This window comes from Lutra lutra, chromosome X (genome assembly GCF_902655055.1).
Source record: "Lutra lutra chromosome X, mLutLut1.2, whole genome shotgun sequence".
Taxonomy (NCBI): Eukaryota; Metazoa; Chordata; class Mammalia; order Carnivora; family Mustelidae; genus Lutra; species Lutra lutra.
The window spans coordinates 98,745,928-98,771,843 of record NC_062296.1 but is presented as its reverse complement, the minus strand read 5'-3'; the positions used below and the strand labels follow the sequence as shown (position 1 = coordinate 98,771,843).

Sequence of the window (25,916 nt, the reverse complement as noted above, 5' to 3'; positions counted from 1 at the left end):
GGGATCAGCCTTCTCCCATGTTCTCCCAATGTAGGCACGCCCAGGTGCGTACATGTGTATATGCGCACGTGTGTGTGTGTGTGTGTACATGCATGGGCGCCCACACGTATTCATGTGTGCTTATGGATACTTCGTGTGCATGGACGGGTGTGTGCCTGTGTGTGCGCGGACGGATGGATGCCTGCTGGCCTGCACATGGGTACGTTGTGTGCACTTTTGCATGCACGTGTGCACACATGGATGGATGCCCACCTACCAGCGTGAATATGGGTACATGTGGTGCATGCCAACGCGTGTGCATGCATCTGTTTGTTCCAGTATTTTAAGCAAAGCCTCAGACTCCATACCATCGGACACATGAGTATGTACACGCGTACGTCTTACAAAAAGGGATTTCTTTTCAAAAGCTCCATCATCTGAGGCAACAAATCCTTGATTGTACCGCACGCCCCGTCCGCGTTGCGCTGCCCCGATTCGTGCTGTGTGCTTCCCAGGAACCCGAATCCACGCTCCGTGCGGAGTCTTCTCGTGGTGTCTGGTGTCTGGCTGGAGGGTGCGTGCGGTTCAAAGCGAGATGGTCCGTGTCTTTGGAAAGCCGGGGTCTCAGAGGCCCGAAGGAGAAGTGCAGACCCCTTCTGCGCGGGGAAAACTCAGGGTTGGCATCAAGGGTCCTGTGTCTCAGGGTGCCTCTGGCGCTCCGCATGCAGCCAGCCGCTGAATCCCGGTACCACAGCTTTTTAAAAAGTTCACACCTGGATGTACCCATGCACGTGTCTACGTTTATGGGCTCCTTAACAGGTGAACAGGTCAGGTTCCTGGGGAACCCCCCCCCCCCACACGCACACACACGCCCAGAGCACACAACATTATTTGAGTGTGGAACTAGAAGCAAGGCCAGCCCTGGGATTTCAGGCGATAGGACAGACACGGTGGCATGAAACGGGGACCTGTGCTCTGGGATTCCCAGCAACGGGAAGGCCCCGGTGTGATCGCAGCCCCCATCCTCCCGCTAACACTCCACGCTGAGATCGGCCCGCTTGCTGGGTAGTGACCCCGCTGACAGTCCCTTCTGTCCTCCGAGGGCTCCAGGGGCCTGACATCCTGCGGAGGAAGATATTACACAGACAGGCTTCTTCCAGAATTGGGGTCTGCGGCTTCTCACGGGCCACCGCCATGTTCTGTGCGGCTGGTTTGAGGTTTTCACAGCTTTTGTGCACCAGACGCACCGAGGCCCACGCCTAGAGAGTGGCTGGGGACGTCTTGCTGGCTCAGGATTTCCGACGGGATGCGGCTGCTGCCTCGATGTTGCTTTCTAGGGTTTGGCTTTGGGAGAGTCAGGTAGAGTGGCGGGTCGGGGCTCTTTCCCTGCAGAGTTCGGGTCCCTCGTGCCAGCCTTCTTGGAGCCACCTGTATGCCCTCAGGTAAATCCTTCTCCAGGTGAGTCTCAAGGGGTCTCTCGGAAGGGTTCCTATGGTGACTTTGAGTTCCAGGCACACTCCGGGGCATTCAGGACTCATGTGCTCAGGTGCTGTCCCCTGTGGGGACGTTCCAGCCGCAAGGCGGTGGGCAATGACTATGTGTAACCCCAGTGTGGCGTGCAGGGTTTCGAGGGGACGCTGGAGGCTGACTCTCCGTTCCCAAGGGCGAGCGTAGCATGCACTCACCTGCTTTCCCCCTGCACGTGCCTCTGCACACCCCAGACAAGCATGCGCACGAGGCAAACCTACGAAACTGGGTTTGATTCTAAGACCACGCACAGGGAGGGGGACTGGAGCCTCCAGAGGCTGGTGTTGGGGTCCCCAATTTATACACTAACCTCTGGAGTCCACGACACATAACGGGCAGCTGGAGCCGGGGAGTTACTCCCGGAACAGGCGTCTCTGTGAAGGGTGGCCTCCCACGTCGTTTTCAGATTCCATGCGTGGACGTCACTGTGTATGCGGAGGAGGAGAGAAGTCACCTCTCGGCCATGTGGTCTTGAGGACTGAGGAGCCCGTGGGTGGGGAGTACCTGCTGGGACTCAGGCCTTCTCTCTGCAAGCCGCCCTGGGGAGCCTCTGGATTTGGGGCTCCAGAGATGGTAGCACCAGCCCCGTCCACCTGGCAGGCCCGTTCCGAAACTAAAACTCTGGAGACGGTGTGCAAAAAGGCATTGGTGGCATTGGAAATCTCTGGGGCCATGTGTTGGGGACTCTCGGGGAGGCTCTGTGGCATCACAAGGGCGGACCCTGCAGGGGTCCCGAGAGCCCTGCATGCCAAGAGATTGGGTCCCATGACCCAATTTGCAATTTCAGAGTGGCCCAGATAGTGCGTCCTGGGGAGGCCCTCACAAACCGGAGACTTAAAACCACAGGGATCAATCCCCTCCCAGCTCTGGAGACCAGTCTGAGATCCAGGCGGGGCAGGGCTGCTGAGATCCAGGCGGGGCAGGGCTGGGTTCCCTCCTGAGGCTCCTTCCTGCCTCTTCCAGCTTCTGGGGCTCCTGGCATCGCTGGGCTGGTGGGCACGCCCCTCCCATCTCTGCCTCCATCCTCATGTGGCTTCTCCTCTGCATCTGTCTCTCTTCTGTCTCTTACAAGGACACCTGCCATTGGATTTAGGGTCACCCCGATCCAGCAGGTCACATTCTGAGGTCCTGGGTGGACACGGGCTTGGGGTCACTGTTCGCTCGAGGACAGGTGTGTCTGTTTTCCTTCCGAAGCAGTCACACCAGGAGCAAGTCCCCCTCCCCCCCAGGGGCCCCTGGATGGCAGCTATCACTCTCCTTCCGTACATGGAACCTGCCGTGGGGAGGCTGCCTGTCATGTAGCCGCTCCTCCCTGGAGGTCGCGGAGTCCGAGGCCGTGCATGCCCTATGTGATGAACAAAGTATCAAACTTTGCTATTTCAGGCAAATCCCGGGCTCCTGGAAACCCACTGTTTTGGCACCCCAGACCCCCCTGGAGATGGGGTTCCTTGTGTTCCCGAAGCAGCACACGACTCTGGGCTGGTCCAGATGTGCCCTGGGCCCAGGAAGAGACAAGAATGCCCCCGCCCATATGCTGAGGCGGCCAGCAGGCACAAAGGGGCCTCGGGTGCTGATCCTTCCCCAGGAATCTGGGGTGTCTGGGTCCCAGAGGGTGCCATGGGTCAGGATAGGTGCGCAAGGCCACCTCACACCCTGGGAGGCCTTGCTTGCGACTCAGGGGGCTCTCGCCTGGGAGCAGGAGGCCGAGAACTAGCCAGAGGGCACCTCGGGGCCAGCTGGACCCAGAAGCATGTCCGGGAGCCCGGCAGAAGGTGCGGACGGCCATCGTCCTTCACAGTGCTCAGCCTCAGCAGCATCTCATGTGCCTAGAGACCCTCCCCCTGCATGGGGGGCCTGACCCACACCTTCAGGTTGGATGTCCTTCCTGTCTGGACCTCGTAAGTTGTGACATCTTTGTAGATTGTGCGGCTGGAGGAACCAGAGTGACCAAACGCTTTGAAAGCCTTGCAATGGTTGCTCCTGGGAAGACCGTGACATGGGGTGCAGGGGAACCCGTGAGCTCTGGAAGAACAGAGGCCAGAGGGGCCCGTCTGCCCTCGTGGGGGTGCATCCCAGCACGCACAGTGATCGAGGCTGGTACGAACAGCAAGTCCAGGCGCCACCAGGCTGGGGAGCAGCACGTGTCCCTGGCTTTCCCGAGCAGGAGGCACAGAGAACAAGGCAGGCGTAGGTTGGGGGTCCATGGGGTCTCAGCTGGGCTGGCTCGATGTTCTGTCAGGCTGGGTCGTCATCCTCAGGGAGCAGGGCCAGTCGGCCTGGCCCGCTGCGTCCTGTCCTGTTACACCGCGGGGTGTTCTGTCTTGTTGCTCTGCGGCCGTGCTGGGACACCAGACTCGAGCCCACCCGGGGACCCTCTCTGTGCGCACCGGGCGGATGCGTCATAGGAGCAGCAGGCCCATCTGGGGACCCTCTCCGTGTGCACCGTGGCGGATGTGGCAGCAGGAGCAGCAGGCAGGCGGGCGGGGAAGGGCCGTCCCCTCCGTCTCCAGCCGTTACCCCCGCCCCCACTCTGGCGGTGCGGGGCTCAGAACACGCTCTCCTGCCTCTGGAGGCACGGCCGGCTGGGGCCGTCGAGCCCGTCGCCGTGGCCGCTAGACATGGAGCGCGCCGACAGCGTCCGGGCGGAGAACAGGGTGTCCCTGCGCGCGTCCCGGCTGCAGGCCTGCAGCCGCCCGTAGCCCAGGTAGCGCCGCAGCCGCAGCTGGAACTCGCGGGACGCGAAGTAGTACACGAAGGGGTCCAGACAGTTGTTCACGCAGCTGAGGCAGAGCGTGAGCTTGTACACGTGGTAGTAGCTGCCGCCCAGGAACAGGCGGCTGACCATGTGCACCAGCAGCACGAAGTTGTTGGGCGCGAAGCAGGTGACGAAGGCCAGCAGCACCACGACGGCCAGGCTCACGGCGCGGCGCCGCTGGCCGCGGCCGTGCGGGTCCGAGGTGCGCAGCAGCGTCAGGATGGTGGCCGTGTAGCAGGCCACGGTGACCACGAACGGGATGAAGAACAGCACGATGAACAGCGTGAAGAGGAAGATGGCCCACATGGCCACGCTGGGCAGCATGGTGGACTTGAGCACGTCGAAGCAGGTGACGATGCCCAGCGCCTCCACGGTGTAGGTGAGGTCGGTGCGCGCCAGCGGGGACAGCGCGCCCAGCAGCAGCAGCCAGACGCAGGCGCAGGCGGCCACGGCGTAGCGGCGCCGGCGCCAGCGCGCGGAGGCCAGCGGGTACACGACGCCCAGAAAGCGCTCCACGCTGATGCACGTCATGGTGAGGATGGACGAGTACATGTTGGCGTAGAAGGCCACGGTGACCACGTTGCACAGCAGCTCCCCGAACACCCAGTGGTTCCCGTTGCAGTGGTAGTAGATCTGGAAAGGGAGCACGCTGGCCAGCATCAGGTCCGTGACGCTCAGGTTGATCATGAAGATGACCGACGGGGACTTGGGCCCGATGTGGCAGCAGAGGACCCACAGGGAGAAGAGGTTGCCGGGGATGCTGACCAGCGCCACCAGCGAGTACACGACGGGCAGGACCACCGCGATGGTCGGGTCGCGCAGCATCAGGATGGTGGCGTTGTCTGGACGTGTCATGTTCATATCCATCCTGGCGCTGCTGGTCCCCCGCTCTCGCGGGTCTGGAAGGCAAGGGGCGCTCGGGTGAGGAGGGGAGCAGGGCGGGACTCCCTGCGGGCCCCCCTCTCTGGCCTCCCCAGCAGTCCCGTACCCTTGAGTGCACCGGCTGTGGTCCCCCTGGGTCACGGAGCTGAGCTAATGCGCGCTACATCCTGCAAAGGCGCAGGACTTGGACGTTCCTTCCCGTCCTGCTACTGGGACGCGCAGGGAGCGTGCTGCAAGCTAGGGCGCAGCGGCTTCATCGTTGGGGCCAGGAGGACGCGAGGAGAGGCACGGCAAAGGGTTGGGGGGTTACAGACTTACGGAGGCGCAAACCGGCCTTCCAGCCGCGGAAGTTTCTTGGGGACCCCTGGAAGGTGGAGGAGGCGACCCCAGGCCCTCCTGACTCTCGCTGGTGCTCCACCTCGCCTCACGAGGGCGCTGTGTCGTCAGCACTAAACGTCCCAGCATCTCCACCCAGGTCACCTGTTCCTGGCCTCCTGCTTTCTTCTGTTTCGAGCTTGGACACCCCGGGTCCACTCACCTGCTCTGAGGCCCTAATCTTGGGGTGTCCACTGCAGGGGGGGACTTTGGAGGCTCTGATGAGGGCTCTGGGAGGGCTCCACACAGTCCAGGCAGGAAGTCCCCTGCTCCATCACCAAAGGCCCCACAGCCCCCGCTCCCCATCCATTTAAGGGCATGGCCACGGGTGGAGGGAATAGTGTGCCCACTTGTCACACAGCTGTTTCACATCTCCGCTTCAAGGTAACAACACCCACGCGCTTGTTTCAAGATACAGCACGTATGCACCTGTCCCCACGACCAGACACGCGCCCTCCGGTGTGGTTTCAAAACCCCAGCGCCCTCCCAGCCTCCCAGGTCCAGGAGGCCAGATGCCCAGGAGGGCAGCCCTGTCCGGCTGGGGCAGACAGAGTGCCTGACTGGTGTCCACATTACCATCTGGGTCTTACCTCTGCTTGTTCTCTTGATTTCTCAACTCAGGTCCTGTGCCTTTCCCCGGGCTATGGGCTGGGGGTGGGGGGTGGGTTCCATAACAGTCAGAATATATACCAAGAGGGGAGGACATGGCAAACTCCGAGCATTTTGCTTATCCAAGTTTTCCAAAAACAGGGATTTCGTTTCTTTATTGTGGTCCAGGGCCAGGGGATCCCGGTCAGGCCCCGTCTATGCCCTGTCTGTGACCCAGGCCTGATCAGGCAGGGCTGATGGGGGTGGAGGTCTGGTTGCGGGAGGTACAGGTTGTTTGTGCCATGGGTCCCCACTCATCCAGCTGGGCGTGCATGCGAGGGTGTCTGCGAAGGGGTTTCCTAGGTGCGGCTCTGGAGCCAAGCAGCTTTCTTGAAGTAAAGACATGATGCTCTGTCCTGCGGTGGGCCTTGTCTAATCAGGGGAAGGCCTGAAAAAGGAAACACTGAGGTTTCTGCGGGGTCAGGTCTCCCCTGAGTCTCCAGCCTGCCCCCCTGCCTTGCAGATTCCAGGCTCACCAGCCGGGCCATCCTGGGTGCCCAGTTCCTTAGTTTAAATTTTTTTTTTGTATCTCTATCTATACATGCATGTGTGTTTATACACATATATATACATACATGTTCTATTACATAGACTTACGCACATGTATGTGTATGCAACCATGTCCAATCGTGCATGCAATGCATTGCGTGTATTGTATATGTACCTGTATACGGACCCGTCCTATTACATGTTTCTCCTGTTGCGTGTGTATATGGTCCTTCTATAGCACATGAATCCTACTTCATAAAAATACACGCGTGTATTCGCACATGTACACTATCCTATATGCATCCTATCGCATATGCACATGCATGTGTTTTCTATTACATATATGTTTGCACACACAATAGCTAGAGTACTTGCCCTGCTGCACATACGGGTATGCGTGTAGACACACACACGCCATTGGGTGCGCTCTGTGGCATACACGTTTATACATACATGCACACATGCAGGATGTCCATTGTGTACAGGTCTTCCTGTGTATATACACATACTTGAATGCATTCATGCACACGTATCCTCTCATGTGTGTATATATACGCACACACGTGTATATCCTGTGTATTCATCCTACATGTACAGATGCTCACACCCCCCACACACGTGTTCTGTGACATGACGTCCCCTTGTGCATGTCCACATGAATGAAGGTGCTAAGCACAGATGTGTGTACATGCACATATACATGCACATGTGCACAGATGTACCCGTATGCATACGTGATCATATACATGCACGCAATATGTGTACACGTGCGTACACGTGCATGCACATGTGTGTATTGTTTACATGTGTGCGTGCATGTTCTGTGGTGCACACACCCTACTGCGTTCATACACGTACATCTAGGTGATGTGCAGCCACAGAGGACATAGGTCTCCATCCTTTTGTGCCTGTTTCTCTGCAGAATGCTCGTGCATACAGGGGTGACGGATGGACCGCCGAGGGGCCTCATGGTGGCCGGGAGGTCACTATTAGCTGTTCCTTATATTTGTGCTGATTCTTATCTTAAGAGATTGTAGGCCCCTCACACGTGCTCCCACAGGCAGTGTCGTGGTGGGGCACCAGCTCCCGCCTCTGACCTCCATCCCCAGGTGTGTGCAGAGGCCCAGCCCGTGCCCTGCTCCTTGTCAGGACACGGGTGCTGCTCCTGGGGGACGGAGTCTCCTCTGATGGTGCATTTGGCCCCAGGCGCCGTGCACAGCCCACAGGGACCTCGGCAATCAGGGTGCCTGCCCCACGCGGCCCGATCTCTGTCCCTCATTTGCATGAGGCTCAGACATCTGCTGCTTTCCACGATGGTCTCCCTGTTTGTCCTGGTGCAGACATTTTCTCTGATGAAAATCTGTGCATGCTGCGTCCTGGTCAGCCCTGCCCCTTGGAGCATCCGGAGAGACACAGATGGAGACAGACCCAGGGGGATTCTCTGCAGATGGCGCTCTCGGCCCTGGAGGAACATTATGATGTGTGAGTGGAAGTGGGAGCCCCTTCCCACATCTTAGTTATCTGTGTCCATGTGTGCAAGCGGGACCTGGCACAGCGGGACCTGGTACAGAGAGACGTGGCTTGGCGTTGCAGACACCCACGAACATGGGCTGGAATCCCCGCGGGGGACCCTGGAAACCCGCTCTCCTGCCCCCTTTGCAGCTGGTTTGCCTCTTAGGTTTCACAGCCTGATGAAGCGTGGTGGGAGGACCGAGGGCGAGCGGCTCTCCAGGAATCAGCCTGGAATATGGAAACCACATTGGACGCAGCAGGTGAGAACCGTCTCCTGCTGCTGCGGGAACTGAACTCGCATTTCCTCTGCGGACCTCCCAGCCCGGGCTCTTCTGCTCCCACGGAGAAGTGTGCAACGCTGTACACCCCGCTGCTGGCCGCCCGTCCCTCGCACCCCTCCCTGAAAGTCGAGGTGTTTTCTTTGGTTTAAACAGTCTGGAGGGATTGCTTTGGTGGTTTCCTTCTCCCCTGCGTCCACCTGGTCCGTATCTGGCTTCTCCACTTTCGAGTGCTGGAAAAATGCCGTCAAACGTTGAAAGTCAGGGGGAAGAGAGAGCACTGTGTGTGCCTTTTCTGGGTTTCGGAGACAGTGCCTGCATGGGGCAGCCCGGCTTGGGGTCAGCTGAGGACGTTTAGTGGGGGCTCGAGGACACATCTTTAGGGTGCCTTCAGGGAGGGTGACCTGTGACATTGAGTTGACGGTGCAGCCGGCACACCATGGCTCCTTGGGGACATGGGGATGTCTGCAGGCCGGAGGAGAGGGCCTCCTAGAACCCGTCCATCTACGAGAAATGAGTGTCGGTGAAGCCGTCCTGTCCGTCGGTGTGATTCTGTGATAGTGGCTTGAGCTGACCCGTCCACTCTACTGATGGCCTCAGACCATAGCTGCTGGCCGTGCCCCAGCTACACTGACGGCCTTAGTCCATTGCTGCTGGCCCCTCCAGTCATTATACTGATGGCCCTAGGCCTTTGCAGCTGGCTCCTCCAGCCATTATACGGATGGCCCCAGGCCATTGCTGCTGATCCCTCCAGATGTAATGCTGATGGCCCCAGGCCATTGCTGCCGACCCCTCCAGCCATTATACTGATGGCCTCAGGCCATTGCTGCTGGCTTCACCACCCATTATATTGGTGACTTCAGACCATTTCTGCTGGCCCCTCCAGTCACTGTACTGGTGGCCTCAGGCCATTGCTGCTGACCCCACCACCCGTTATACTGATGGCCTCTGGCTGTTGCTGCTGGCCTCTCCAGCCATTATACTGATGGCCTCAGGCCGTTGCTGCTGGCCCCACTCACACTGTGATTGCACAGGAGCTCCTGTGACCCCATGGGTCACACCAACTCCTCTGCATGGCCGGCACCCATGGCACAAAACCCCTCACCCATTCCGTGGTCCTGCCACCATGCCCTGAGGTGGTGACGTGGGCAACAGGGTCACATCTTACAGACCCGGGCTCAGAGGTTGCAAGAGGGACTCGTTAGAGCAGGGGTTGGATGGGCCCAGTGCATGAGCCTCTCCACCAGGATACTGACCGATGGCCTCAGGCCTGGACTCCCAGCAAACTGTTCCGGTTCTGACCGGTTCTGTCCTCAGGAGCCTGGGCCTGCTGCTACTGTGCAGAACGTCTCAAGTAAAAATCAGTGGGTCTTTTCCTGGAAGCTGGACAGTGCCCCACAGGCGGAGGGCTTGGGACTAGGGCTGCTGCGGCCGAGGCCGGTTTCCCTGACCTTGCTGGCTTGTGGTCCAGATGTGGATTCCTGTTTGCTGTTCTGCAGGGGGCTGAGGCTGTGGACTGCCCTTTTGCACGATGTGGGGGCTCCTGAGAGCAGGGTGTGGGGCTCAGGGTGGCCTCTCGGTAGCTCAGGCCTCCCTCCCATGGACGGGATCCCCAAAGACGCTCTCGGCCCCTGGGGTGGGCCCTGCATCAAGGACACCAGCTAGTCTGGGTGTCGGCCGTTTTGTCCTAGGGGACGCTGTTCTGGGAGTGTCCACCAGCAGGACGTGCGGGGTGCATGTCTCGGAGAGGCCGGCACGCCGCCTTCAAAGCCTTTGCAGATCTCAACCCGCGGGCCTGAGCGGACGTTCTTCCTGCCTCGAGGACTTGCCATCTGCCACCGGCATCCGGGAGGTTCCTCGAACCGGTTTACAAATGGCCCCGGGTCCCACGTTGAGCTCAGTGCTTTCTGTTCCTCTCAGGTACGCTCAGGTGTGCGTTGCACGGTCACCCAGGGGCCATCTGGGTCCACGCACGGTGTCAGGAGACAGAGGGATCCGTGGTCCTTGGGATCTCCATGGGTGCCATGGAGGGACACACGTGGGGGAGGGCAGACACCCAGAACCTGCCGGGTGCAGAGCGTGAGTGAGGATGTTGCTGTGTGCTCCGGGGACGTGTGCATCCTGGAGACGTGTCCACAGCCCGTGAGCGGACGTCCTGGTGCCCACGAGGACAGGCAGGAAAGTGCACGTTCCACGCAGGACGGTGCCGTGGTCTTCCCAGCACGGGGCGGCACGGGGGGAAACTGTTTCCTGTTCCGCTTACAGACCAAGGGACGTGGGCGTCCATTGTCCCCCGTCCAGGTGGCTGCTTGTTATCGTGCGTATTTGCATGGTGTGCATCAGGGTGGAAAGCAGACGAGTGTGATGGGGGATAGCAGGAGCAGATGCTCCACGGTGCAGCCCCCTGTGCCCGTCGGCCCCCGCGTCCCCCGTGAGTCACCCCAGGAGGGCACTCAGCCCCGTCTGCACTCCTTGAGCCCCGGCGGCGGCCCCCCTGGAGGCGTCTGGGCCGTGTGGCCGCCTGCTGAGCGCCACGGGTGATTAATAAAGAAATCAGCTCTGGCAGACCGGGCTGCTCTGAAACGCGCTTGTGGTTTGAACGGAGGTGTCATGAGAGGGACGCGGCCCGGGTGGCCCGTCGCCCTCCGCCTCCCAGGAAGCGCGGGCTGGTCCGAGGGCACGGCGGGCCACTGCTCTCCTCCCCGGGACGGCTCCTCACAGCTCTTCTGACATATGATTTACATATTGTCAAGTTCAGCCGTTTAAAGTGGACAGTTCTGTGGTTTCTGAAGACACTCAGAGATGTGCAAACATCGGCGTAAAGCCGTCCCACGACGTTCTGAGCGGCCCTAGGGGAAATCCTGCGCACCGCAGAACCGTCGCCCCCGTTCTCGCTGGCCCCCGGCCCCACGCCTCCCTGATCTGAGACCCCGGGTGACCGTGCACCCAGTTGCTATGTTGGCGGACGAGCCTGTCGGGAGCATTTGAGGGACGTGGGATGCGCACTGTCTGTGGCTTTCAGTGTCTGCTTGACCATCATGACTTCAAGTTCCATTCATGGGTCAGCAAGTGTTAGGACTTTGGTCCTTCTCATGGCTGAGTCCTGTTCCCCCCTGGGATGGACCCCCATGTGGTTCCTCTGTCCCTCCGTGGATGGACAGTTGGGTTGTTTCTGCTTTTTGGTGATTGTGAACAATGTTATGGATTTTGCACCCAGCATCGGACCCCCCACTTGAAGGCTGAGCACGGGGGTCTTTCTGGGTCCCCGGCGTCTTCTCTCAGGGTCACGACTCTTGTTTCCTGCATGCTGGGGGCTGTCCCAGGTGCTGAGCTCACTGTGAGGACAGGAGGCCACGAGCCAGCCCCCGGCACTGTCTTGGGCTTTTGTGGTGCTTTGTTATGGTGGCCCTGGGAGACTCCGACAGCCCCCACAAAATGCTACAGCTTTGGAGACATGGTGCTGTTGGAGAATGCAGATGGGAAGTGCCTTTTGTCACATAGGAGAACGTTTAGTCATCAGGCACACATGGGCTGAGCTCCTGGCAGCCCTGCCTGGATGAGCATGGCATGGGCAAGGTTCTGCTTCTCTTGGGGTCTTGGTCACCAGACTCTGATCCTGGGCCGAGCCGAGCTTGGTGCAGCTGCCACCACACGTGGGAAGCACTGGTGCCTCGCAGCACGGAGAGTGCCCAGGGTGGTGTCCCCACCTGGACCTCCAGTCTCCTCCTCAACTGTTCTCCTCAGAGGCTTGCTGTGGTGTGGTGTGACCCAAGGAAGAGAAAACACATTGTAAGGTGTGCTGTGCTCTGTCAACATTGTTAGCTAGGTCCGTTACTGCATGCGTGTCCTGGAGCAGTCCTAATAAGTGACCATGAGCGGGGGAGTTAAAGTCCCAAGGATGCATCCTCCCCCAGCTCTGGAGACCAGAAGTCTGACATCCAGGCGGGGCAGGGCTGCTGAGATCCAGGCGGGGCAGGACCACTGCAGGTGGGGCAGAGCCGAGCTCCCTCCAGAGGCACCAGGAGAAGGGTCCTTCCTGCCTCTTCCAGCTTTGGGGGCTCCAGGCATCCCTGGGCTGGTGGCCGCGTCCCTCCCAATCCTGCGTCCGTCCTCATGTGGCTTCTCCTCTGTGTCTGTGTTTCCTCTTCTGCATCTTATAAGGACCCCTGTCATTAGATTTAGGACCACCCTGATCAAGAATGAATGCATCTCGGATCCTTCATGAATCCCATCTGCAAAGACCCTATTTCCAGGCAAATCACATTCCTAGGTTCTGGGGGACATGTGTTTTGGGGACCCCCATTCAGCCCACTGTGGAGGTGTCCAGGAGGAGAACATTCGTAAGAGCTGTTTGTAGCATTTCCTGGGTCCCCCGTCTTCAATTAACAAACAGAACCCATTAAGCATCCATCAGGACGGCCTTGTCTTGGGGTGTCATCAGCATGAGTGCCACCCCCCTGAGACCCTCCCTCTAGCCAGCTGCTGCTGACCCTCACTCATCCCAGGGCAATGCTCCTGAGTACAGGGATATCCCTGCTAGTGCCGAGGGACCTCCTTGGAGAGAGGACTCCGCAGGATGCCCAGCCTGCAGACGTAGAGGAAGCAAGACTATGGTTTGTAATCTGACCATGACACCCAGAAGTTCTGGCCATTGACACATAAGCTCCAGGGAGCTGTGTACCCCATCACCAGCCTGGTCTGAGGGACCGCCTTCTTGCCCACAGCCCCAGGACGTGAGCAATGTTTGTGAAGCGACCCAGACAGGAAGCTGCATTGGGTTTTCTGGTCAACTGTGGGCAGCTCACCAAAGACACAAGAAAGTGAGTGGTTGCCATGGGCTGAGATGTAACTCCCTCAAATTTGTATGTCATCCCAATTCCCCATACCTCAGAATGTGACCTCAGTTAGAAATAGAGCCTGTGCAAGTTGTTAAATTAAGAAGAGGTATTTCTGGAGCAGGATGGGACCTGACTCCATTACGCCTGACGTCCTTACAGAAAGGAGACATTTGGACACAGGCAGGCACACGGGGAGGAGGCCACATGGAGATGGAGGCAGAGACAGAGACAGAGGTGATGTTCCTATAAGTCAAAGAACACCCTGGATTGCCAGCAACCACTTGAAGACAGAAGAGGTATGGAACAGACTCTCCCCGAGATGCTCTGGAGGGAACCAGTCCTGCTGGCACCTTGGTCTCAGACTCTGGTCCCCAGAGATAAGGGAGAATACATTTATCTTGTCTGAGCCCCCAGTTTGGGGTAATTTGATACAGAAAATTTCTGGGAAGCTAATACACAAAAAAGGAGGGAAGGGGTTTCGTTGACACACTCCATCAAGCTAAAGAAATGATAGGAACCATGATCATTCTACATTAAAGAAAGGGAAGAGCCTCTAAGAAAAGATAAGGCATGGAAAGGGTAGGAGTCAAGGGAAACAGAGAGATGTGAGGAGCCACCAGCAGGTTCAGGAACTGCATGGAACAGGACAGAAACATTTTGATTATTGATTCAGAAAAAGGACAGGTCATCTAGATGGTACTGCGGGGGCGGGGGACAATATACATAACCTGGGGGTAAAGGTTCTCACCTGGGATACTTTGCTAGACCAGACATTTGATGACATCTGGAGACAATTTTGGTTGTCACCACCGGGTGGGGATGGGAATGATACTGCTGTCTGGTGTATAGAGACCAGGGGTGCTGCTCAACATCCTGCAGTCCATAGGACATCCCACCCCAGGGTCATCTATCTATCTATCTATCTATCTATCTATCTATCCATCCATCTGACAATCCCAGTCTCCCTTCTTCTCTCCATCCATCCATCCATCCATCCATCCATATCATCCATCCATGCATCCATTCATACATATCATCTATCATCCCTCTATGTATCTATGTATCAATCTATCCATCCATCCACCCATTTATCTATCCACCCGCCCATCTGTATCAGTTTATCTATCTGTTCATCCATTATGTATCATCTATCTATCATCCATCCATCCATCCCATGTTTATCAAAAACCCATCCATCCATCCATATCATCTATCTATCTATCATCTCTCTATGTATCTATGTATCAATCTATCTGTCCATCCACCCATTTATCTGTCCGTCTGCCCATCTGTATCAGTTTATCTATCTGTTCATCTGTTATCTACCATTTATCTATCATCCATCCATCCACCCATCAATCCATCATATCTATCTATATATATCCATCCATCCATCTACTTATCCATCCATTTGCCCATCTGTCCGTCTGTACATCCATCCATCCATCCATGCTTGCCTTCCTTCCTCTCTCCTTCCATCCCTCCATCTATATCTTCTATATCTTCTATCATTCATCTATCCATCCACCTACTCATCCATCCATCCACCCACCCAACTTTAAATTTTGTTGGTGGTGTTTCATGTTGCATTAACGTTTTATATCTTTATGCCACAAGATCTTTCCCATGATGTGTTCTGTATTTTTACACCTCTCTTAGGTATAAGCGACCTTCTATCTTTTCCATGCTGTAACTATAAAACATTCTCTCCCCTCTTTTTGGAGCACCTTCACAGTCTTTTAGTTTCTAATTGTCATCCTCAGGCTGTTGCCCAAGCTGTCTCATAATTGTCATGACAATCATGTCATCATGCCTGCTCTTAACCCAGGCCTGCTGTCTGCTGAGTGAATGTATGAGTGATGGGATCGAAGAAAACGCAATGTAAAATCAGAAAATAATGGTACCCGAGAAATCCCTGACCTCACTCACCCATCGGACCTTGACTGTTCGCCCAACTGGGGTTCCAAGCCATCGCCTTAATATGCCATGACTTGTGTGGGCTAGGGGAGAGATACCGCCAATCCTAACACCTCCTGACGAGATGTGGATGTTGACCAACTGCTCTGAGAGTTGATCTAGAGGGACAAAAGATGAGAATAATCAACACCGTAGAGGTTGGAGGGGTGACTAACACGAGTGGGATTCATGACTTCCTATAAAGCTACGGCAATGAAGACAGCACGGTATTAGCTGAACAGTGGAGAAATGGACCCATGGGATGGCATGAGAGCCCAGGAACAGCCCCGTAAGTATAGTCAACTGACTTTGACAAAAAAGGCAAGGGCAATAACCTGAAGCAAAGATAATTTCTTCAACAGATGCTACTAGAACAACTGGACATCCATATACAAAACCCCAAAAAACAAACGAAGCAACAAACCGCCCCCCTCAAAACCTCAAAAACTAAGAATCTAGACACAGACTCAAAAGAACTCAAAGGGGGTCACAGACCTTTGTGTAAAATGTGAAAACTATAAAACATCTACAAATTAACATGGAACAAAATCTAGATAACCTTGGACACGGGGATCACTTCTTAGATCGCCAAAGGCACGATGCATGAAAAAATAATGGATACGTCGGAATTCATGAAACTTAAAAACTTCTGCTCTGGAAAAGACAATGTTGAGAGCACATGAATACAAGCCATAGAGTGAGAGAAGGTGTCTTCCAGAGACATAGCTAAAAAATATGTATATTTGTATAAACACACACACACATACATATCTATATATCTGAAATTCACAAAGAATTGTTAAAACTCAACTACATGAGAACAACCAGCCCCATGTGAATCATGGGCTACAGGTCGGAACCCATAGCTCACCAAAGAAGACATAGGAATGTCCTGGAAGCCTACTGAAAGGTCCCACCCATGGTGTGTCATCAGGGAAATGCACGTTAGCCCCACAATGAGATGCCACGAGACAGGTATCGAAATGACTGGGGTCTAAAAACACTGCCAACAGCAAAGTCTGGTAAGGCTGGGGAACGGTTCTCCGTCCACAAGGGGCCCTTCTAAGTGGGCGTTTGCATCACCAGGGGCCTCCTGGCCACCTTGCACCTGTCACTGCGTCTTCAAGGGTGACAGGGTACTGCCAATACCTCCACGCTTCAAGGTCCCGGATCTCTGCAGACCCGAGTCTCACGTTACTGCTGCATCGCCTCTGAGCGAACAGTGTGCTCTCAGACTTCAGAGAGAGGGGCTGAGCCGCAGTCATGGGGACAGCTGGTGGGCGAGGCTGGCGGTGGAAGACGGGGGGCCGTCCGTCTGCTCAGATCACAGTGCAAGAGCTCTTCCCGCTAAGCACACATGGGCACGTGATGGTCTTATCGCTCTGTGTTCTATTTCCCTCTGCATTGCACAACCCAGGTGCGCTGTAAATTATGGGTGATTTGCATGCCATTGTCTGTCTAAACGCCGGTGGGGTGCATGCAGATTTTAATCGCCACCTCCTGCGAGACGGCAGCCGTGTTCGCGGTTCCTCGCCTGTGTCTTTTTCCTAGAGTGGGACACAAGCAAAGGGCTCCCTCGCCAACCAGAGACCAGAATCTCTAAAATGCAACAAGCCCCTTGCTTTCTGTTTGCATTACATGGTTGGTGGTTGTTGTTGGGTTTTTTTTTTTTTCCATTTTTCAAGCCGTACCCCCTACGCACATGTTCCTGAGCAGTTCCGTCTGAGGGGTGCCTGCCAAAGCAGGCTCCGTCTGTGAGGCAGGAAGTGACCACAGGCACACATTAATTAACGTGAACAGCCATTCTGTGAAAGAAAACCCAGCCGGCCTGGGGGTTGGGGACCTGCCGGGAAGTAGCAGTTTGCAGACGGCACATAACAGGAATTTCAGGCCCCTCCACCACGACGGAACCAGAACGGCGTGAATACGTTGGAGAGATTTGCATAAGTAGTGGAAGCAGAGAGGGGTGAGCGGGTCCACAGGCAATGAACTAAAGCTCTCCTCTGCTCAAAGACCGTGATTCAGATCTCTTCTCTAGGTGAATAGATTGAGAGTTGAAGCACCACGGGGCTCGTGGTGCCCATCCAGTTTCTACCAACGTGTTCTGCAAAGCTGCCAAAGCGAAAATGGTCCAAGGAACGTCTGAGGAGAAGCCAAGGCATCGTGATGGTCTCACAACTGCTTGAACTTTATGGGCACTTTCCCTTGTCCTCTTGATTGAAACCCCCAGGGATGGGAACCCTTCAGTGGGACATGCCCCGGGTATGCACATTTCCCTGCTTTCCAGATGGTGTTTAAGCCTCTTTCTTGTTGATGGGAAGAACTCCCCTAACATGCTAATGAAGACAGACAGAGGTCATGCATCTCCAGGTCATGCCAGGAAGGGCTTGGGGTCCAGAGAAGGGTCTTTTAAAAAAAGAGCTATGTATGTGTGCAGATCAATACATAGATAATAGAGACACGGAGATGGCTGATGGAGTATAAGGTTAGACAGATTGGCAAATGGATGATAGATACAGTTCGATGGATGGATGTATAGACAGAAGATTGATGGGTGGTAGACAAATAGATAGATGGTAGATACATATATGGGTAGGTAGATACGTGATAGATGATAGATAGATGATACATCATGGATACACAGATAAGGAGATACAGGTGAGCAGATGGATAGATAAATGGATGGATGGATAGACAGACTGATAGATGATAGATAGATTGATAAATAGAAAACAGATAGATGTAGGATGGATGGATCATGGATGGATGAGTGATGGATGGATAGATAAATAACAGATAGATAGATACATATATATGGACAGATGCATAGATGGATGGATGGATGGGTGAATGATGGGTGGAAGGATAGATAACAGATAGATATATATATGGATGGATGGATGATCGATGGATGGGTAATGGATGGATGGATGATGGGTAGATGGACAGGTAGATGGATAGATGATAGATGATAGATGGATGGATGAATGAATGATGGATGGGTAGACAGATAACAGATAGATATATACGGACAGATGGATGGATGGATGGATGGATGGATGGATACATATGATAGATGTATAGATAGATACATGATAAGTATGAATAGATAGATAACAGATAGAGATGGGCAGATGAAAGGATGGATGGATAGATAGGTAGATATACATAGACAGATGGACAGATGGATGGATGGATGAGAGATAGATGGACACTGGATAAAAAGATGATGGATGGATGATGGGGACAGGTAGATGTGTAGATGATAGATACAGATGGATAGGTGGAGGGATGGTTTAGATACATGGATGAGAAGGGGAAGCACATTTGCCTCAAATATTTCCCTTTGTTTGCCTTGTTTCAATGCACAATTCATGATCTTGCTCAAGAAAGACCTTGCTTATTAACTGAAACTTATCTACTCCAAGGCCCCATCCACAGTTAAAATTGATAGGAAGTTAGATGTTTACTTTATTGTTTCATCAAAGAGACAGTGTCTTGAATGAAAGGAAAACTGGTGACTTGGGGGAGGGGGAAATCCCCTAAATGGACCCATTTATATTTTTTTCCATGTGAAATTGATGGCGTGCCCTACAGTGTGTCCATGGAGGCATGATGGCCTGGTGATGATCAGCCTAGCCTTGGTGGTGGTGGGGGGGGGGTTGGTTAGCAAGATCTGAGTTCAAGTCCCAGCTCCTTTAGTGGGAGATGGATGGCCCTATCCAGGGACCTCCCTCTGTGAGCCCAGTTTCCACCATGGGAGATGGGACAGTATTGCTTTCCTATGACTATGAGAACACATGACCACAAATTGGGGACTTAAAACAATGGAAACTTTCTCTGTCCCAGCTCTGGAGGCCAAAAGTCCTGAATGAAGGCTGGTTCCTTCTGAAGGAGGCTACAATGAACACGTGAGTTCTTCCTCAAGTAGGATGGTGAACCGTGCATTGAAACGAGGCAATAGAAGGGGGAATATGCCTTGTGATGTTTCCACTCACTATCTAGACTGTCCATGCACCTATCCATTTATATCTGTTATCTATCTATCTATCTATCTATCTATCTATCCATCTATCTATCATCTATCTATCTCTATACATCCATCCATCACCATCCATCCAACCACCCACCCATTCATCCATCCATCCACCCACCCAGCTATGTGTCTGTGTATCTACGCATCCATCTCCACCCACCCATCATTCATCATTTTATCTATCCATCTATTGATCTATATATCTACCATCTATCATCTTATTATCTATCATATCCATCCATCCATCCATCCATCCATCCATCCATCCATCCTTCCATCTATCCATCCATCCATCCATCCATCCATCCATCCATCCATCCATCCTTCCATCCATTATCTGTTCAGCTACATGTATCCATTTATCTATCATCTATCTTATCTATCATCTACCTATCTCTACCCATCCATCCATCATCCATTCATCCATCCAACCACCCATCCATTCATCCATCCATCCACCCACCCAATCTATGTGTCTGTGTATCTATGTATCCATCTCTATCCACCCATCATTCATCATTCTATCTATCCATCCATCTATCTATCATCTTATTATCTATCATATCCATCCATCCATCCATCCATCCATCCATCCATCCATCCATCCATTTATCTGTTCATCTATATGTATCTGTTCATCTCTCTGTCTCTCACTTAGCAGTTCTGTCCCGGGTAAACCCCAAGAGAAACGAAGATACACGTCCACACACAAGCATGTACACGCATGTGCATAACAGCACTATTCAAAGCAGCCAAACAGTAGAGACAACCCAAATTTCTATCGACAGGTGGATGCAGAAGCAGAAGACGGTCCATGCATACAACGGAATATTACTCAACCATGAAAAAGGAGTGACGTTCCAACACCTGCCACCACGTAATCAGACCTTGAAACACGATGCTCCTGGAGAGATGCAGACAAGAAAGGGCACATTCTGTGTGACTCCATTTACATGAAACATCCTGAATGTTTGGGAATGGGAAACCCACAGAGAGAAAGCCGATTGCTGGTCCCTTGGGGCTGCACAGAAAGTGTGGGAAGGGACTGCACTGTGGGGTTGGGGTCTCCTTGTGGGGCAACGAGAGTCTTCTGGAACCAGGTAGAGGCAGTGGTCACATGAGATTGTGAATGGACCAAATGCCCCCTGAATTATTTACTTGCTTGTGTGCTATGTGAATTATATGTCCATAAAAACGAAGGCCTCAGGGACCCCGGCGGAAGAAAACCTGAAGACGTTTCTGCTGAACTTCCCCATGTCCTACCGGGCTCTCATGCCCTCCTGTCCTCCTGGCTGCCTGCTCACCCCACCTTCTGAGACTTCCCTCCTTTTTCTCCAGCGTCCCCACCCTTCGGGTCACTGGTGGGGTGTCTGGAGCCGGCCACCCACGTCTGCTGGCCTGTGGTTGCCGCGGCCCTTTGCACCCGCAGTGGGACCTGTGTTAGGAGGAAGGGGTGACAACAGCCACCTTCACTCATGACATAACACTTTCCCCGGGAAGCCGGCGTTTGTGGGTTCAGGGTTCCCAGGGGCTCCTACTGTTTTCATTTCCTTCTGTCTCAAGGCCGCAGACAGTTTCTCTCTGGCTCGGGCCGAGCAACTCCAAGCCCTCGGACCATGTCTGCGGTGTTTCTGGGTGAGCCCTGCTCCTGCCCTGGGTCCAGCTGTCCCATCTCAGCGTCTGCTGTCCCTGTGTCTGGGGCCACGCTATGTGCTGAGGAGCAGAGGGGGCTGGCCCGAGACCATGGCCTGCACCATGTATGACCAGCCATGGTTTTCCCTCATGCAGGGAGCTATCCTCACTGGAGACTGTTGGCCGTGATCCCCCAGGTGAGTTCACACCTGCCGTTTGGGGCTGTGAGTCTCGAGCATGGGCACATGTCAGAACACGGGGACAGAAGAGAGAGAGGGTGTCGGCAGCGTCCCCTGTCTGGGGAGCCCCCCAGGAGCCTCTTGGTTCACGTGGAAGCAGAATGGCTTGGCCGAGCCCGCCTGCTCCCCGAGTGCCCCCATCATGACCCGTCTGTGTGTCTGCTGATGCGGCCCCTCACCCCTGGGACTGGCAGAGGCCTGGAGGATCGCGCCCACGTTGCTGGTCTTTGCCCGCTGACCAGCAAGCACCCAGGCCTCTCGGAGCGGCCGCGCGCATCACAGGGGAGGGCACCGTGACCGCTGGCTGGGGTCGGTGAGGGCTGCAGTCCTACAGGCCAGGCCCGGGAGACGCGCAGCTCTGTCCTGTGTTTAGACCCGGACACACGGGCGACCTCCTGCAATGCAGACGGAGGGAGTGAATGGCACACGGAGGTCCCCGTCTGCGCACAGAGAGGGATGCACGGACGCATGGATGAGTGAGAGGAGGGATGGAGGACGCAGGACGCGGTCCATAAAGGGCAGCGTGAACGTGTGGACGTGTGAACGGAAGGAAGGAGGGGTCGGTGCACATGTTCGCCCAGAGCCCCTCCTGCCCCCTGGGGCTCCTGCCCCGGCTCCTCGGACATGGCCTGCCGTCCCGCTGACAGAGCAGCCTGCACCGTCTGCTCCCCTGTGCTGTCCCCTGCAGTGTCCAACCCTGCCCTGCCGTCCACTGCTATCCCCTGCAGTGTCCAATCCCTGCCCGTCTACTGCTGTTCCCTGCAGTGTCCAACCCTGCCCTGCTGTCTACTGCTGTCCCCTGCAGTGTCCAAACCCTGCCCGTCTACTGCTGTCCCGTCAGTGTCCAATCCCTGCCCGTCTACTGCTGTTCCCTGCAGTGTCCAACCCTGCCCTGCCGTCTACTGCTGTCCCCTGCAGTGTCCAACCCCTGCCCGTCTACTGCTGTCCCCTGCAGTGTCCAACCCCTGCCCGTCTACTGCTGTCCCCTCAGTGTCCAACCCCTGCCCGTCTACTGCTGTCCCCTGCAGTGTCCAGCTCCCCCTCTCGTCCCCCTGCTGTCCCCTGCAGTGTCCAGCTCCCCCCTGCTGTCCCCCTGCTGCAGCAGAGCCTGGTGTCCAGCCCCCTTTCCTCCCCTGCAGTCAGTCCCACTCTGAGCTTTGTGGTCCACAGGACTGTGCGTCCCACACGTGCGAGATGCGGCCCAAGCGTGTCCCACCCCAGAGTCCCATCACTGCGTTCCTGGGGACTTCCCCAAGACTTAGCCTCATCTGACCCTGGTATGAGCAACACAACCATCAAGACAGGCTGGTCCCTTTGAGTTCTGCTTTCCAAAGAGGGGGTTCAGCATGCCAGGGAATCTCTTTCCTTGCACATAGGGCAAGCAGACTTCCTCAAGAGACCCTAAACCCACAGTCGAGCTGAAATAGCGGACGGGAGAGAGAGGGCAAGAGAGAGCAGGAGCTGACGACATTTACACTCCTGGATCGAGCCGTGCCTGAAGCTGTCCTGAAATCCCTAACTACCCAGTTAGACAATTTCCACCTTGAGTCAAGTGTCTCGTGTGCCACCCCAAGAGCTGTTCCTCACCCATTAGGAGCCGACGTGCCCCCCACCCCGTTGGGGGACAGAATGGCAGAGGAGGCGGATTTGAGCGGGGGACACTGCGGCTCCCGCCTCAGCCGACACACAGTCATTCCACGGTAGCCCCACACACCAGCGCCTGCCTTGTCGGAGGTCACAGAGTCCCTGCACAGAACCCTGGCGACAGGGGCCCGCACGGCCGTCAGCCGTTCGTCCATGTCAACGACAACACCTACAAACCGAGAACAACAGGCCTCCCCCCTGTGAAACCGTAACCAAAAAAAGAAAAGAAAAAGAAAGCACTGAAGGCAGGTGTGCAGCTCCAACGTCTCATCCCAGGGACGTTGGGATGACACGTCTCCGGGATGAGACGTTGAAGACGGCGAGCTCGCGTGTGGGGAGGGACGGAGTGGCCTTGGTGACGGGACTAGAGCACAGCGGCCGGCGGAGGGACACGGGGCGCCGGTGAGGGCAGTTGCGCTAAAACGCACGAGACGCTGAGCCGTTGCCTGGTTTGCGCGTCCCGAGATGTGCAAGGACGAGGGGTTGCTGCGGAGCCCTGACCTGCCGGCCCTCCACCCGAGGCCTGGGACCCTGCGGCAGGCTCTGCGCCCACCCTGTGCACCCCATAAATCGTGGGTAGGACCCTGGGGCGGCCAAGGTTCTCACAGCACACGCCCCCAAAGGAGCGGACCACCAGCCCCGCGGTCCAGCAGCATCTTTAGGTGGACGGCGGCATCCCCTCGCCTGGGGTCTGCCCTGCCTCTCCGGGGTTGCGACCCAGGCTTGCGTGCCCCCCTCCTCGGGTCCCGTGACTTACAGCGACGGTCCTGGACGAGCTGTCCCCGCGGAGCTGGTCTGACCGGCGCGCGGTGGGGACCCTTAACGCTGGTGCCCAGGCGACTGTCCCTTCAGAGAAAGGACCCCGTGGCGGTTCATCCGCGCCAACCCCCCCCCCCCCCAGCAAAGTCGACACGGTCCCCGGCCCCCCAGGGGACCCAGCCGCCTGCTCGTAACGGCAACCCGTCATCTGCAGATTTAATTAAACACACAAAGGTTGTGAAAGGTTCCTCTTTTTCACAGCGGGCTCCTGGGCAGGGAGGGGGCAGGGCGCCGTCCGTCCGTGCTGGGGATTTCACAGATTTTTTCAAAGTTTACATTAGAAAAAATGGTATTTATAAAACAACAACAACAAAAATCTTCGCCAGAACGTAGTCAGGGGTTCGACTTGCGGGGGCTGACTTGGTGGAGAGGACAGGGGACACGTTGCCGTGCGGTTTCCTCTGGATACATTTTATACCGTTTTGTTTTACTTTGTAAACAGCTGTTCACGGTAATGATCCGAACCCTCACTCCCAGGGCTTGTTAATGCCAAGGAAGCTGCTGGTCTATAGTCCATTTTCTGAGTTTTATCCCATTATGAGCTGAATTGTGTGCCTCGCCCGCCCCCCGCACCTCACACAACCGAACCATTACCCCCAGGAACTCAGAATGTCAGTGTATTTGCACACGGGGTCTTTAAGGAGGTAAAGCCTGGATCTCACACTCCCAGCCTCAGCCTTGCCTGGTCTCACTCTCCCAGCCTCAGCCTTGCCTGGGTCTCAGCCTCCCAGCCTCAGCCTTGCCTGGGTCTCAGCCTCCCAGCCTCAGCCTTGCCTGGGTCTCAGCCTCCCAGCCTCAGCCCTGCCTGGGTCTCAGCCTCCCAGCCTGAGCCCTACCTGGGTCTCTTTGGGACTGGGGTTTTGAACAGAAGCAGGCATTCTAGGTATCGCAGAAGCATATGACGGACGCACGGACGGAAGGACACGCGCTTGCAATCTGGCCGTCACCCTCCAGAACCCTGAAAACCACTCCCGGGGCAGCGGGCCTTGCGTTCTGGCTCCGTGGCTCGGTTGGAAGTTGACTTGTGATGCTGCAGGAGGGGCAGAGCCATGGGAAGGGATTCTGCAGCTTTGGTTAGGGGAGTCCCCCAAGAGGGCCCCCCACCTGGGCTGCAGCCCCCTAGATGGATACATCATGATGGCTGGTGCTACCTCCTCCTGAGACTTGTTTGCTCCCTTTTCCAGCCCTTCCCATGGCCCCAGAACCCTCCTCCTGGGGCCTTCGCCCGCTGCCATTCTGCAGAGGAACAGGCTGGAAGGACGGCCCTTCAGCTCAGTATGTCCCGCGAGCGGTGGCCTGAGGCCTCATGCATGAAGCCAGAGGACGCATGTCATGCAACACTACTGAACCCTTCATCACGGCTTCCCCAGAAGCTTTGCCCTATTAGTATTTTAGGAACGAAGCCCCTGGAGACGCCTGCCCCAGGGATGGACAGTGATTATTTACCATTCCTATTTTCAGAGTCTGACGTTCCCGTCGCAAAACGCATGGGGAAATCCGGCTGGGAGAGACGTGCGTGCGGGGCGAGTTCCCCGCAGGGACGCCGTGGCCGGACCCAGCTCCTGGAGCCCTGTGTCCATTGCCTCGGGGTCTTTCCGCCCACCTGCAAAGCCTGCTGTGCATCCTTGTGTCTCCTGCCCGACGTCCTCTATTCTGCTGCTGTCTTGCATGCCAAAGGACCCTTCCTGCCTTGGACCCACCCCCACGAGACAGCCCCGGGTCACCCGTCCACCTCCATCCCGCTCCGCCGATGACCAGCCTTCACGCCATCGGCAAACCCCAACCTCCCGTTTGCAAAGCCAACAACAGGGTCTGAGGAATCGGACGTGGACCTGTTTGGGAGTGGGATCAGGGGTCTGTCTTCCTCGGGGCAGGGGGCTTGCAGAATTCATTTCTGGATCCCCACCGCGGGGTCGGATACGCGTCCGTGATGGTTGGAGGTGAGTGTGCATGGGGGTGTGTGTGTAGCGGAGAGAGAGGGTGTGGGGCTGAGCTCAGGCATGTCTCCCAACGCTGGACACCTCCTGGGTCTGGTGAGGCTTTGAGAGGCCACCGTGAGGACGATGAGGGGAAAATAGGCAGGTAGGACCCAGGGGAGCAGCAGGAACTAAGCAGAGCTGTGGTACGGGGTGAGCGTCTTGGGGTCATAGTGAGAAGCAGGAAGGACACAGAGCTTAGGAGCGTTTGAGGCTAGCGGGGGAGAACCAGCCACCGTTTCCCCACGGCCTGGGCTTGGGGTCCAGCCTGCCTACATTCCCTCGACTTTGTAGGACCAGAGATGGGGCTCACGGTCCTGTGCAAAGAGCC

At 55.8% G+C, this 25,916-nt stretch overlaps 1 protein-coding gene across 3 annotated transcripts in view; it reads right to left on the bottom strand.

Moving 5' to 3' along the window:
* Positions 1-2,513: 2,513 nt before the first annotated feature.
* The window catches only part of P2RY8 (P2Y receptor family member 8), a 40,860-nt gene continuing 17,457 nt past the window's right edge, over positions 2,514-25,916 (bottom strand). Inside the window, exons 1-3 of one of the 3 annotated variants that reach the window (XR_007124728.1) lie at positions 23,548-23,741; positions 2,773-5,160; positions 2,514-2,523 (exon numbers count right to left, since the gene is read on the bottom strand). Coding sequence is in view for 2 of the 3 variants with exons in the window: in XM_047715381.1 (XP_047571337.1) it covers positions 4,052-5,128 (1,077 nt within the window). In the remaining variant the exon portion in view is untranslated. The other 2 variants (XM_047715381.1, XM_047715382.1) reach the window with 2 other exon arrangements.